Raw genomic sequence first — 14,754 nt, forward strand, 5'->3', positions numbered from 1 at the left:
CAGGCCTCGGACAGTGATGGATGGCCATCGTCTGGCGGGCCGCCACCAGCTGCCCCGGAGCTCAGGGCTTTGTGGGGGGGGGGGGGGGGGTTTGGTGTCGTCACCAGGGCCATGAGCAGTGCGTTAGCCTCACTTTTCCCATTCCTCACCACCCCCCCCTTTGGAGGACGGCACCAGGCAGCTTGCCTTGCCTGCTGAAAACTCATCAGCAACAGGGGCTTGATCAAGACTCTTCCTGTTTCTTTATGCATGTTGCTTAACCTTTTTCCTTTTTGAAGGCACATAATTGTCATTGAGACGAGTCAGGGACTCTGCGTTATGCATAGCATCAATCTTCTTGAATGAAAAGGCCAAACAAAATGTCCAGTATATCAGAAAGAGAGAGCAGAATTGTTAAGTAACTGGGTCTGTGTGTTGGTGTGTCAGTGTGCCTGTCTGTGCTTATTGTGTGTGTGTGTGCGCGCATATGTGCATGTGTGAATATATGCGTGTGTGCCTGTGTAAGCGTGTGTGTGCCTGTGTGTGTGTGCGTGTGCCTGTGTGTGCCTGTGTGTGCCTGTGTGTGCCTGTGTGTGTGTGTGTGTGCGCGTGTGTGTGCGTGTGTGTGTGTGTGCGCGCGCACCTGTGTGTGTGCGTGTGTGTGCGTGAGTGCGCGCACGTGTGTGTGTGTGTGTGTGTGTGAGAGAGAGAGAGAGATGAGACAGTGCCCTTTGCCTCTGCAGGGATGGTAATCAGGCCTCTGTATCTCTGAGTCACTGAAGGTCAGCAGTGACATGAGAATCCCTCTGATTTGCAATATGAAGTCAAGACCCTGAATCAATGGGCTTTCTGTAATTCATATGCAGAATTCATAGTCTAAATTGTAATGTCCACTGCCTGACATTTTCCCACTAATAATCAAGGTGATTTTTGTTTCATGAGTACTAATTGTTCCCCAGCCTCTCTTACAACACTGAACTGTTTTAAAAAACTTGCTTTTAAACTGTGGCACCATTTCAATGAACACATTATTTTAGGTTTGAAATTCCACTGAAAAGGTACTAACAAAGTCAGCTGGTGGTGTCCACTTGGTTGGTAATGCTCATGGTATTTCACTGTCACTTGCAAGGAGACTTACGATTGATTGGTTTTTCTGATGATATCACGATGTCACGCAATTAGCATATAAAGCTAATGTGTTTTTACTTAGCTTTAGCGTCGCAGGATACTTCCAAAGCCTTAACCTTTATGAAGAGAGCACAAGCCACCTTCATTTTCCGTCACGTTGCAGGTGACATAAATAGACCCCATAAGCGTGCTAAATTTAAGACCATTAAATGTGATGTACTGTCAAGTGTGCCTCCAACAAAATCTGCCCGCTTGCGACGAAGAGAACGCCAACCTGGAGGTGAGTGTTGGAGGTATTAAAAAATCAAATTAATCTGCATCAGTCATGCTGTCGTAGCCGGTTAGTTTCAGGCTCGCGGGCCGACGTTTGCTGGCGAAGAGAGAGCGCAAGGGCCAGAGTTAATTTTTTCGAGAGTTAAAACTCAGCTTGAGATCGCTGCGGGTCGTCCGTCGAAATAATAATTTCTGCGTGCGGCTGTAGTGTTCGCGTTCTGGCTCCAGCTGGTGTTGTGAAAATGCTGATTCTGGTGGTGCACCCAGCTTGATAGCATATGGCCCTTGTGAGTTCAACCTGTAATCCGTCTAAAAACCTTTCTGGGCTCCTGTAACTCCACTGAAATGATGCAGTACAGGTATTGATTCATCCCAAATTTTATTTGTTTATGGAAGGCTAGTTGAGGAATGATATTAAATGGGGCCTTTTAGAATTGTTTTTTTTTTTTACTCTTGTCATTGGTGATGAATGTTTCAAGGATTTTTGTCTGGTTTGTCTCTCTGGATAAGGTTGTCTGCTATGCAGTTAGTGTACTGGACCGTATACCTCATAAGCACTGTACTTTGCAGAGAGGTGTGCACCTTCTCTAAGATGGAACGTGCACCTGAGATGTATGGAACACGTGTATCTCCTCACGGTTGCTCTGTATAGGAAGGGGTTGAGTTCTCTAAGCCAGTCACCAGCAGGGATCTGAGGCCACGGTCGGTCTGCGGAACCTGCCCGCGTTACTGACCGTGGATAATCCCTGTGTCTGAGCGTTCCTCCCGAAATGGGACGCTACACCCGGCCCTGCCGGAGCAGCAGGGCGGTGACCCTGGTGGCCGGATTTAAAGGAGCAACTCCAGTAATTAATGCCCCCTGGAAAGAAAAGATCCAGCAGGCTGAGTGCTTAAAATTCGTCTCGGATTCAAATGAGGAGCGTCTAACCTGTGGAGAACCTTCCTTGGCTGATATCGCTGATAGTCTCCTAACATGAAAAGGGGGTGGGGGGGTGGGGGGGGGGGATTTTGGCAAACACTTTAGGGATGCAGTTTGATCTGTTACAATTTACATATGCTGTTTGTGTTGGATGAATTAATTAAATCCAACTGACAAGGCAGAGGAGCGTGTCTGGATCAAAAACAAGAACATTTTGCTGCAGATATTATTAGTGTCATTATTGCATAGGAATTTGCTTGAAGTAGTGTCTTCATTTTCTTGGCGTTTTGTGTCCAGGAAATCTTGCTTACATCACTTTAGTCATTAAAACTGTAAAATGCGCTTGCATTTTCAACCGCAAACTGAAAAATATGAGCAAGCACAAGCGGCACGCTGATTCTTACCTCCCATTTGGTGCAGAGTCTGCTTCCCCTCTCTTCCCTCTGACTCTCAGCCTCTGCCTTCCCCTTTCTGTCTCTCTTTCTCTCTCTTTCTCCCCCTCTCTGTCTCTCTATCCCTCTCTCACTCTTTCTCTCTCTTCTCCTTCTCTCTATCCCTCTCTCTCACTCTTTCTCTAACCCTCTTTCTCTCTGAGCCCCTCTATCACTCTCTCTCTCTCTCACTCTCTCCATCCCTCACACTCTCTCTCTCTCTATCCCTCTCTCTGAGGTGCTTGTTCACTGGAGCATTAGCTCTGTGAGAGTCATAAAACACAAACGCATTAAAGTCTCCTCTCCTCTCTCCTCTTCGCAGGGCATATAAAACCATTGAGGATGACGACCTGAAGTTTCCTTTAATATACGGAGAAGGGAAGAAGGTAAGGGGTGCCGGGCGGTTGACAGAATTACTCCCCTGGCCTTGCGCGCCCGCGAGGGATCCAAGCTCGCAGATTGCTATTTGTCTGCCCCTGACACTCTGTCAAACCCCAAGGAGAGCGTCCGCCGCTTGGCATCATGGGAGTCAGCCTGGAGTATATAAAGCGTGTGCGGCACACAGAGCAGGACAGAGGACGTGGGCGCGGATCACGGTCTGTGTGGCACTTACAGTAAAGGCTGAATGTGAGGGACAAGCTGAGCAAAGGCTTATGGGAAAAATATGCGGCAAAAAGGATACCTTGCGTTTAGAATCCCATGAGACACCAGGTCCGTGTCCTAATGTCTTGGTTGCTACAGTGTTGTAAGAGAGAAAAAGAGAGACGAGAGTACTTCAGCAGTACTTTATAAAACTAGGTAAAATAGTCTTAGATTCAATTATCTGAAGAACTACACTATGTAATATTGTTGTTTGTCTGATATGTACTGAATCTTTTAAACTCGTAAATTATCTCCATATCCATAGCATAATTGATGAATGACTCCTGTGTGCTGTGGCGAAGAGTGCACTGGAAGTGGTTACAGATCCTCCTTACCTTAAGTTGCTTAGCACCGTTCTTTACCTGAATGTGGTATCAAAGGTGCAAGTGAAAGTTAAACCTCGCTCACGTGATATCACAAGGCCCTCGTTAACTGAGCAGGCGAATCTTGTCGAGCATCGCACGTCTGAACACATCACCCCCCACCCCCCACCCCCACCCCCGCAGAGAAGCGGCGTTGAAGGGCGGGGATGTTGATTCGGGGGCTGTCTGCGACCGTATCGAGGCAGAATCGGGGGAGAGTTTGGCAGTGCCCTCGTACGGCGTGAGACTTCGCAGAGCCCCACTTTGAAGCGAGACAGAGAGATGGATGGGTAGATAGACGGAGGGGGCCGTGCGCGAGACGAATGGGGAGGCACTTCAAAGCCCAGCGAACGGGGCTGCCGGGGCAAACAGAGAGCGATCAATCCCAGAATGCCTCTCTCGCTACGCCTCGGGAACTCTGCTGCTCTCAAAAACCCCCCTCCTGCATCTGCTCGGCACACTGATCTCATCTCCCAAGCCTCCATTTTTCATTTTACTCTCTCTCTCTTTCTCTCTCCCTCTCTCTCCCTCTCTCTCTCTTTCTCTCTCCCTCTCTCCCTCTCTCACCCTCTCCCCCTCTCTCTCCCCTCCCTCTCTCTCCCTCTCTCCCTCTCTCTCTTACCCTCTCCCTCTCTCTCTCTCTCTCTCTCTCTCTCTCTCCCCTCCCTCCCTCCCTCCCTCTCTCTCTCTCTCCCCTCCCTCCCTCCCTCCCTCCCTCTCTCTCTCTCTCTCTCTCTCTCTCTCTTTCTCTCTCTCTCTCGTTTCAGTCCATGCAGTTTCAGTTAGCCAGGTTCTCTAAGCTCTGTGTGCAGACGGTTTAGCGGCCGTTAGGGGAGGGAAAATTATGGAACCAGGAGACAGACTGAAATATTTCTGTCCCACTTTCTGCAGTGCAAACAGTCACTTCCAACACATAAGCAACAGCTCTCCTGGATTTATTAGGAGCCACATGAGCTCACATGCTCAAATGTCATTTATTTGGTCGAATGCAATGTCCCGTTGCACTGACAGTCACAAAGAAAATGTCAGACGACCATTTAAGACCATTTACCTTTTAATATCATGTCTGAAGCATCAGATAGGATTCATGTGGACCTTAAGAGACTCTGAGCTATAAGTGGTGAGACAAAGCCGGCAAAAAAAAAAAACGCTTACTTACACGGTCATTTCTACTGAAATTACTCCACAGTGTGGATTAAAGGCATCCTGGGGTGAGAGGCGTGTTTTTAACGTGTGTTTCTGGGCATCTCCCCCCCCCCCCAGGCTCGTGTCATGGCCACCATCGGTGTCACCCGCGGCCTCGGAGACCACGACCTCAAAGTGCACGACTCCGACATCTACATCAAGCCTTTCCTGTCCTGCTGGCCTGAGGTGGCGTCCGTGCTCCTCTCTCTGAGCACAAAATACATTTTATTTTAGTGCTGCAGCCCTTTTACTGTGTATTATTACATATACCACTATGTATGATATCTCTCCACAAACAGTTCTGGTTCTTAACCTACGTATGCATTGAAGTTAGCTATATTAATATTACATGTTCAAAATCTCTCTGAGATTACAGATCTTATACTGTGTATCATTACATACATCAAAATGTATTTGATCTATCCACAAATGGTAATAGTTCTTAATATAGATTTGTATTGAAGTAAGCTATTTTAATATTGCATGTTTTAAATTTTCTATAACCCTGTAGATGTACTTGACTCTTTTTACTTCATGTTCCTTTCATAGCAGAGGGGATTTAATTGAGGTTTTTTTTTTTGAAGCACATTAATAAGGTGTACTGTGGAAGCTATTTCAATACGAGCTCCGTTAGCCGCGCAAGAGGACTTGGACGGAAATTAGAATTTTCTCATTGACATTAAGAAGTATTTTCTAATTCAGAGTGATAAGTGAAGGGGACGGCTCACCAGGGTTTGCAGTGGGGGCAGAGATCCTTTGAGTGTTCCGGACCAGACCTCACCCAGCGCTATAAACAGTCAAAAACATGCAGAACTACGAGCTTCTACGGGCTGAATGACCTCCTCTTTTCATTAAACTTCCCTAAACTTTAAATTTTCATTAAATGCTACGTCCTTATTTGTTAGGTCATGAGTTACTTGTTTTGTTTGAAAGATAAAGTGTATTTTATGCCCAGGCAGAAAGATTATATAATTGGGAGGAGTAGTGCTTACCCACAAGATAATACTCGAAAATGAAACATTTTTATTGTCTCAGTAAAAGGTTTTCTCCAGAGCAGTATCTAATGTACCTGTGCTGCTCCCTCCAGTCTGAAAGATAAAGTCCTGTGTGGGCCATCAAGGTATTACCAGGGACCCTGGAACATTTTTAAAGCCCTTTAAATATGGCACGTTCCTGCTCTGCCTGAATTGGATCGTGCCACTTGGAGCTCTTAGAATGTGCGGCCTCCAAGACTGGAAACCAGAGAGCAGCTGATTGCTGGCCACCGTCAGCAGTCAGCGAGATGGTGAAATAAAGTGCCATCCCCAGGCAGTTAAATCAGCGTGAGTGAGGCAGAAAAGAACCACGTCAGGACTGAATGGGTCTGAGGGACGTGATTAGACCCTGCGGAGGAAAATGAATGTGACATCCCAAAGCTGAACGTGCACTACTCGGATTAAAGACGTGCATCTGCATTTTTAGGAGTCTGAGAGAAACGGTGAAACTTTTTTTTTTCTGTTATAATTCACCTATTTAGTAGGTGTTCAACCAGCGAAAGGTCAATGCTGCCGCTGCAGGGGGAGAAGGAGGCATGTCTCTGAGATGTTACAGATGGCCAATGCGAGAACACAGATGTTCCGGTTACCATAGTTACGGCCGTTCAGCGAGAACGCACATCTGTTCTCCCCTGAACGTATGACTCTGGCGTGGTCCGCGCGGATCCAACATCTTTGTGTGAGCGTGAGGAGAGGGGCAGGCCGTCGGGATCGGGGTACAGGCTGTGAGCGGCTCTCTTCTGTCCCCCCCAACCCCCAGGTGAAGGTGTACCACCTGACACACCACGAGCACGGAGCTGACGACATTCTGGTGCTGGGCACTGACGGCCTGTGGGACGTGCTGTCCAATCAGGAAGTGGCGGAGGCGGTGGGCGGCTTCCTGGCCAACTGTGACCCCGACGACCCCTACAGGTACATACCCTTCACTGCGTCCTTGTTGTGCGTTTCCGCTTGTGTTTACGTTGGGATTGGCGTTTGTATAGACTTTGCTGGAGAGAAAATAATGAGTATATGAACCTGAGAATTAACTCTGCATTATGGACTCTTCTCTCATTTCCAATTTGAGACTTCCTGTACCACAGCACACAGGTCTCTCTCTCTCTCTTCCAGACTTGAAGAACAGGGTTCAGACCTAATGCTATGCCAGTTTCTGTTGTTTTGAGAATGTTCTCATGGGTGAAGAGTCATTATGTTTAAAATAAACCATTTAAGGTGTTTTTGTAAATGTTTTGTTGTTCCCAGTCCTTATCATTACCTAGGCTGTCCTCTATGTCCCACCATGTGTTAGAATCAGTAGTTTGACAGAATGGAAACCATGCAGAGTGATCTGTGACAGTGTGTGTGTGTGTGTGTGTGTGTGTGTGTATGTGTGTGTGTGTATGTGATCTGTGTGTGTGTATGTGATTTGTGTGTGTGTGATTTGTGTGTGTGTGTGTGTGTGTGTGTGTGTGTGTGTGTGTATGTGATTTGTGTATGTGTGTGTTCCTGCTCACTCCCCTCCACCTGGTGCGCAGGTACACCATGGCTGCTCAGGACCTGGTGATGAGAGCGCGTGGGGTGCTGAGGGACAGAGGCTGGCGGATCTCCAACGACAGACTGGGCTCTGGAGACGACATCTCTGTCTTCATCATCCCACTATTACACGGGAACCAAGAGACCTAGCCAAGATGGCCGCTCCAGGAGGCTACGAAAGGAGGAGGGAGGGGGGTACCCCCACCCCACCTCGCCACCACCTCCTCCTCTCCCCCTCTCCTCTCCTCTCCTCAGTGCTGTACAGTGAGTGATGACCGTCTCCCATCCCCTGCGTCACCGAAGGCCACGTGTTTGAAGACCTTCCTCCTCCTCCTCCTCTTCACACCGTGAAGCTATGCGCTTTCTCTCGCTGAGGAAGATCTCAGGATTGCCACCAGTCGCCCTCGTCACGTGACCCTGGAGCGCTCCGACAGAACAGCGACCATCGCTGCTTCGCCAGGATGCGCCAGGGATTTGTTGAGATGTTCGCAGGCTGAGGCGCTGCTTATGAACCTCATCCTCATACACTATTCATTTCACTATTCCTCCCAGAGTCCCGATTCTGTCCTCTTTCGGAATGGGGGGGGGGGGGGGGGGGGTGCACCTTGAGAGGTGAGGATGTAATGGTGGTAAAAACGGAAAGGGATTAGGAATGGCAACAATTTGAGTAAGGTGCAATGATTTACTTTTGTTTTTAGTCTTCTGATGCTAGCTGGCGCTTCATTTGGCATTAATTTTTAAGTTTGGATTCGTTCATTTGTTTGATAATCCATTACAGTTTAGGTACTTGATCATCACTGTTTTGACAAACAACCGCACGGTATCGAAACCGAGCAATGCCGTTCCACCACTGCGCCTGCGTCCTCCGTCCGAAAACCATCAGTCACCACAGTGTATTTAAAGTGCCAGTCTTACATGCAGGGAGTGCAAGAAGGTCTCTGTGGAACTGCTGCTTTCTGCTAAGAGACCTGGGTCCAAATGTATTTCGTCTACCTTAAGAAGAATAAGGTCACATTTGGACATTGTCGTACTATATCATACAGGAGGAATGAGCATTTGAGCTCCAACTGTTGCATCCACTTAGTGTGTTCGTCGGTTAATATATTTTTAATTTATTTAATGTTAGCATATTTGTTTAACTGACCTGTGTGCGTTACCAGAATGTTAGCGTTTTTCTCTGCTTAAATACTGTGTGTTCCCGCTTAATGAGGACCAGGCTGACCTCTTAGTCACAGGGTTCATGTGAGGTCAAGAATTTGGCCTGGAGCTGGTCTGACTTCCTCAAACAGAAACCTGCTGTAAGCAAAAGGCTGGTGTTTATTTCCTTTGGATTCACTATGATTATAGCTGTGTTTCTGGGGGAAAAAAACACAGAGTCAAGTTTCTAAATTTATGTTTTTTAATTTTATTGTTCATTTAGAAAATAATCTGCTTGTTGAGGAAAATTTTTCTCAACAGGATTTTGTAAATACTGGCAAGGGAGAATTTTAAATTCCGTTCTCCATGTTTCAGACTGGTGCTGACCCACTTTGTCTGTAAAAGCCATAGGAGATACCAGTATGCCCGTAGATATATTCAAGTTAAGGGGGTGCTCAGTTTTGGACATTTAGATGTCACTCTGATGTGACCCCACAGCATAACTGAACTCTGCAACACACTACTAGGTGCTAGGGGTACTGGAACCAGACACTACAGTATCATGAAGATGTGATATGTTATTTTTTCTTGTTTGTTCATTTTTGTGGTCAGTTTTTTTATTGTTCCTTTTCATTATTATAATGCAATTTTTAAACAAATGATAGCATCCTTTTTCTTCATATGGCAGCCTGGTCAGAAATGTGAGTAGAATGGAGAGTTACTTTCTGGAAGTGTGTGAAAGAACAGAAATTAATGTACTCATAACTTACATCTCAGCTGTTGATTTCTAGACAAAAGGAGATATTCAACTGTTTGTGAATTGCTGGATTGGTAATTATTTCATGAAACAATCACAGATCTGACCCTGGGGTTAACCTTGCATTGTTGAATGGTTAAAACCCCACCTACCTCGCCCTTGTGTATATGTTTCTGTTCATGAATCCAAAGAATAACAGTGTCCCTCCCCTTGGCTATACTCCAAGGTTAAAATTTGTGGAATGCAACTGATTTATTAATTGCAGAAAAATCCTGAATACTGTTTTGTAGTTTAACAGTGCCCAATGGTGCAACCCATACAAAAATAACATAATGACAATTTTTTTTATTTCAATCAGTATATTGAAAATATGTAAATTATTGCCATTTTGATATATTGCAATTTATTTCAGTTTTCTATTACTATATTTTAAATATATTAGCAATATATTCTTGGGCAGGACAACATATTTCTCAATATATTACAGTATATTTCATTCTCATATGGGAGTGTGGGTAATAATCATGTTTCTGTGAATTCACAGATCCTCTGTCTGCCACACCGGGACGAATGCTTAGTCATGTTACTCGTTGTTGGCTTACATGTACACAATAGAGCGAGGCATTTTGACATTTTTAACATGGTAAATAAATGTGTGTGCCATTCTTCTGTGCAAAGATCCATCCATTTTCCTAAAGTCTGATCTAATTGACTAAATGACTGCCTGAAAAGTAAAAGTAAAATTCAGCAAACAGATTGACCCCCCCTACCCCCCCCCCCCCCCCCCCCCCCCCCCCCCCCCCCCCCTTCACACTGTGACCAAATAACTGTTCTGCCAGCTATAAATCCTCTTAGCCTCCAGCCAGACTTTGTTGAAGCTGTATTCTACATGTCATGTTCTCATATTTAGTGCCACGTTTCTTGCATTCTGTTTTCCTGATCATTTTAAACAGACTTTTCGGTATAATGTTTTGTTTTTTATTTGGAATTTTAATGCCAGACATTAGTTGGACATACGATGGACCGGTTTGTTTACAAGTAACAAGCTGGCATTTCAGAAAATGAACAGGTCTGATTTGTAATTAGTGCATAACTGGTTTCCCATGTATGTTGAAGAGAATGCAGTTAATTGCGTGTGTTTGATTGTGATAACATGAAACTGTGCAAAATGTATTTTAAAAGATCCATCCAAATCAAGTGAAGTAATAAGTTTTGTCAGTATTGTCTGATATTGACGCTTGGATGTTTATATTATACCAACAAGGGTCACATATTATTTTAAGGGCCTCTTGTGCTGTTAGAAAACACTTTTGGATCATTGCTTCATAACTGAGTATACTCTGTTTAAATAAATGTTCACAGCTTAAACTGTGAATAGTCAATAGTTAAGGTGTACCTTTATGCTTTTGGAACACTTTGGTGAAGATGTGACAACTGTTTATGCAATATCAGTGTAAATATCAATGGTAAAACCCTACATTCATTCAAAACACCAAATCTCAACTGAACTCAAGTTGTTTACAAAACTATTTCTGCTACAATTTCACGCTTTAAATCACAAGATTACTTATTCACCACCTGCTCATCTGTCTGTTAACAACCTGAGAAAATACGTCACACCTAATGAATAGGTAGCGATTTATCAGCATCAGTTTTAACAGAATAAAGAGACCCTTAAAATAAAGCATGACCACGTGGTTAAGGTAAGAAATTACACAGGAACTGTACACCGGTGTCTACACATCATTTGACTGGGCTGCAGATGGCAGCTGGTGGTGGGATATCTGTGATTTAGTGCAAGTTTTTAAAGAACATCTGCGTTTTTTTGTTTTCTATCTCCTGCCCGGATTCTGTTTCACCGCAGCCTCGGTACTTTCTGTTATCGGCTCACACCTTCCGCCCGACGCCCACTTTCAATGCCGTCATCAACACTTGAGAGAGAGAGAGAGAGAGAGCGAGAGAGAGAGCGAGAGAGAGAGCGAGAGAGAGAGAGAGAGAGAGAGAGCGAGAGAGAGAGAGAGAGAGAGATGCAGCAGTATTTCAGTGATAAGACTGTCTTTCATTGTATTATATGTATTAAATGAAGAACAAATGTAAATGTTTGGATACGGAAGGACGTTTCAGACCAATGACCTTGTCAATTCTCCTTTGTGAATGTTAACTGGACATTTTGTAAAGAGGAAATCCTATGAAGTCAAAGTATTTTTAGTGTTTTGGATATTTTAAGTGCAATGATTAAAAAAAAAAAATGGGGAGGACTTGAAAAACAAGTGTGCACCTTCAGTGTATTTTTTTTGTTTTCCAAGAATACAGAAAGAAATCCTTCAAACTGGTAGTAATTTATTTATTTTGAATAAATAAAAGACATATTGTGATTTTATCGTTGTCACTGCTGACATCACACTGTTTTTGTGACAAACATACGATACAAAGACCATCCTTTACAAACCTTATAAAGAAGGCAGCCTGTCCAAAACAGATCTTTTCTTACAACCCTAAAGGACACAAATTACTTCTTTCTGAAGGACTCTGAGCGCTCTTCTGAAAGAAAAAAAAAAAAAAAAAAAACCCTGAAAATACGTAGTACAACTGAGTGCATTTCTAATGTCTAATTGGGAGCTGTCTGAAGACAGCAGATAAGTTTCAGAACTTTAGTAAAAGTTTTGTCAGACAAACAAACCACCACCCTAAGCACCCTGTGTTCTGTAGTATAGGTTTTTATAGTTTATAGTCTGAGGTAGTGTAGCGGAAGATAATTTTCTACACCATCCTCATTAGGTTTAGAGTAAATGGTTTGGAGGCATAGAATATTTTTTTTCTAATTTTAAATTAAATTTTAAAGGTTGGTCTCGGTATTTATTCAAGATACAACTACATTTACACTGCAAATTAAAATCAATCCCATTCTTTTTTTCATATCTGATTCAGCAGTGTGGTTCATGATGGGGGGGGGGGTGATCCTGGATCTGGGACCCCACCAGCAGTTCTGAGCCCATATGTCCCAGTTCGGAGCCATTGTCCAAAGAGTATGGAGCTCCGTGCGGCTCTCCGCGGGTCTGGTTTTGGGGAACGGGCACACAAACGAGGCGGAAAATACAGAAAATACCGCCGCTCGACTCCCGCGGAGAGCGGAGCAGGAAGCCTTTGAAGAGCTCCCAAGGGAGCAGACAGCTACAGCTGGAACGCAGCCCATGGCCGAGGGCTTCTGGCTGCTCCATCCCCATCGCTCAAACATCGCTCAAGCGTCAGGGCCCCAGACACACAGGCCCGTCTGCACTCAGCCATCGAGCCAAGCGAAGGTCAACGCAACCATCTCACGGAAAGCAGCTGGTAACCAAAAACAAGAGCTCAGACTACCTTTCTGCACCCAGAGCCACCATAAGAGACTGTACACCAATGAGGTGAAAGGCTCTGGCGTAGTTACAGAGCAGCCATTGAGCAGGAATGCTTATTTGTGCAAAGGAGGACATGTCTGAGTGTCTATATGCATCTTTCTATCCAAACTGAGCTCTTAGACTCCATTTTTCATGAACAGATTACACAGCAGTTTATTAAGGTCTGTCAACATAAATTAGGTCCAAAATCCATACAACATAAATGACTAGGGCAACCAGATTGCCATGGTGATGACCCAAAGACAGACACAAAGAACATTGGAATAGTGGCTATATCAGTGCATCTACTAACTGTTCACACAGTAGACATAAACTGAAAAAAGAAAGTCAGTATTAACCAGCATCAGGCTTGCCTGTAGAACTTTAAAAATGCTACACACTGTTTGGATTAGGCTAATCCAAAGATCTCATTATCTTCCATTTTTACACTGTCAATGCTGACAGGGGAGCTCAAAGGTATACTTTCCTCGTATGTCCACAGTTGAATATATCGACCCTATCATTCCTGGAGGTATCTGTGCATTATTACTGTTATTAATTCCAGGTGCCCTGCAGGTGACTTCTGAATGAGGTTAATGGTAGTATGTAAACACATAGACACAGCACAGCTCTGGTATATCATTGTGTGATAACATGTCTTTCAATCTGTGGCGTCTAGCAAACATATGGCATAGAAATAGGCATTCTAATTTGACCCCTCGGGTCATTTAGAAATGTGAATTTACAGAAGGGCTCAATCCACATTTTCAATTATTTTAGACCTCTTTCTAAATGTCTCACGGGTAGCATTGAACCCTTAAATTGTTTCCTAATCAATCAGGCAGGGTACCACACTTGTCTTTTAAAAGGTTAAAGTGAAATTGGTGTTGAAGCTGATAATTGGGTTGAGGTTAGCCTGACTAGAAGCCTTACCCATGATTCCTAGGGTGTGATCACACAAGGGCCTCAGGGTAAAAAGGATACTGAAATTCCAAGGCTCCTGTCAAAATAACACCGTTCACTTAGGTGTTCAGACCTAATCAGATGGTTCAAATTGGAAAACTTGCATAAAAATTGCAAACTTGTACCTTTCCCATGATTTTCTGCATTTAAATGATCGATTATAAATACTACCGTAACATTCTCAGCTGTGAAATGCGCATTTATCCCTGTAAGTATCTTTGTAAATGCACCATGTGCTGCAATTAGATACCATTGATAATCCATTTTACTTAATTATGAATAACAATCAAAGCAGACCAACTCCAGTCTATACCATGTGAACTATTAACAAGCCAGCAGTTAGACATAATGAGTCCAGACTTACACATAACTAAATTAACATCTTATCACCAGCTTTATATCTATTCAGAAAGAACTGTAAGCACTTCTGTATACTTACATAGCGTACCTGTAGTGCATAGAGCAGACGCGTCATGTCCATTCAAGCTGGAGGGGCACATGCCCCACCAGATTTTTGATATCTGGATTTTTCATATTTTTACTTTATTACTATTATTTTTTTATATGTAATTATGATTGTATTCTTCTAATTATGTCATAGATCATACCTCAAAAAGTCACACACCCCCTTTCCCTATGGTATTGGTTTCTTCCAAGAGCTGCAGGATGAAATCGGTCTGCAACAGCAGGTACGCACGCACACAGCACTCTGTAGCGCATCAGTGCTGGAGGAGATGTAGGCTGCAGCTTAACGGTGCATTGCTGAAGCGGTTAGAAGAGCATCAATCCCTTTTCAAACGTGTGAAAATGAAATGCAATTAGTTATACACACTTAATTGCATTTGAGAAATATAGACATGGTTTGCTTTGCAAGATAGTTGGCTAGTACCAGCTAAAGTTAGTAGCCATCCCTCAGTCCGGTTGTTTAGCCTTCGGGCTTGCTAGCTAGTCGTGACTTGTGATTGCATGATGCCCCTGGCATAGAGGTAGTGCAGACTCAATAGTGTTGGAATCACAATTGCGTGTAGACTTCCCTTAGTGGGAAATTCATTAGTGTG

The 14,754-nt window shown here is 44.1% G+C and overlaps 1 protein-coding gene across 1 annotated transcript in view; it reads left to right on the forward strand.

Moving 5' to 3' along the window:
* The window catches only part of LOC118770290 (protein phosphatase 1H-like), a 28,894-nt gene extending 20,870 nt beyond the window's left edge, over nucleotides 1–8,024 (forward strand). Inside the window, exons 7-10 of the mRNA XM_036517873.1 lie at nucleotides 3,053–3,116; nucleotides 4,998–5,105; nucleotides 6,714–6,865; nucleotides 7,468–8,024. Of these exons, the coding sequence (XP_036373766.1) occupies nucleotides 3,053–3,116; nucleotides 4,998–5,105; nucleotides 6,714–6,865; nucleotides 7,468–7,615 (472 nt within the window). The 3' untranslated portion in view covers nucleotides 7,616–8,024. The remainder of the gene's footprint in view (nucleotides 1–3,052; nucleotides 3,117–4,997; nucleotides 5,106–6,713; nucleotides 6,866–7,467) is intronic.
* The last annotated feature ends 6,730 nt before the right edge of the window (nucleotides 8,025–14,754 follow it).

This window comes from Megalops cyprinoides, chromosome 23 (assembly GCF_013368585.1).
Source record: "Megalops cyprinoides isolate fMegCyp1 chromosome 23, fMegCyp1.pri, whole genome shotgun sequence".
In the NCBI taxonomy this organism is placed as follows: Eukaryota; Metazoa; Chordata; class Actinopteri; order Elopiformes; family Megalopidae; genus Megalops; species Megalops cyprinoides.